Source organism: Nestor notabilis, unplaced genomic scaffold (assembly GCF_000696875.1).
Source record: "Nestor notabilis isolate BGI_N333 unplaced genomic scaffold, ASM69687v1 scaffold24403, whole genome shotgun sequence".
Taxonomy (NCBI): domain Eukaryota; kingdom Metazoa; phylum Chordata; class Aves; order Psittaciformes; family Psittacidae; genus Nestor; species Nestor notabilis.
In genome coordinates, this window is record NW_009921840.1 from 370 (window position 1) to 587 (window position 218).

Consider the following 218-nt stretch of genomic DNA (forward strand, 5'->3'; position numbering starts at 1 on the left):
GCAGTGGTGAGTTGCACAGGGCTGGATGTGGAAGGTGCAATGTGAGCAATGTGCTTGGTCTGTGGACCCTGAATCACGTGGTTGACAGTCTGGATGACCGAGGCGTGGGTAGTGGCCGTGTGGGCTATAACAGTCGATTGCACTGTCGAAGCCGCCACGATGTGAGTCTGTGCGGGGACGATCGCCTGCGGCTGGACCAGTGCTTGTGTCTGGGTGGG

General features: G+C 59.2%; 1 protein-coding gene across 1 annotated transcript in view; it reads right to left on the reverse strand.

Moving 5' to 3' along the window:
- MNT (MAX network transcriptional repressor) overlaps nucleotides 1–218 on the reverse strand; it is a gene marked incomplete at its 5' end in the record, with an annotated part of 2,428 nt that overhangs the window by 297 nt on the left and 1,913 nt on the right. The window contains one exon of the mRNA XM_010011325.1: nucleotides 3–209. Coding sequence (XP_010009627.1) covers nucleotides 3–209 — 207 coding nt within the window. The remainder of the gene's footprint in view (nucleotides 1–2; nucleotides 210–218) is intronic.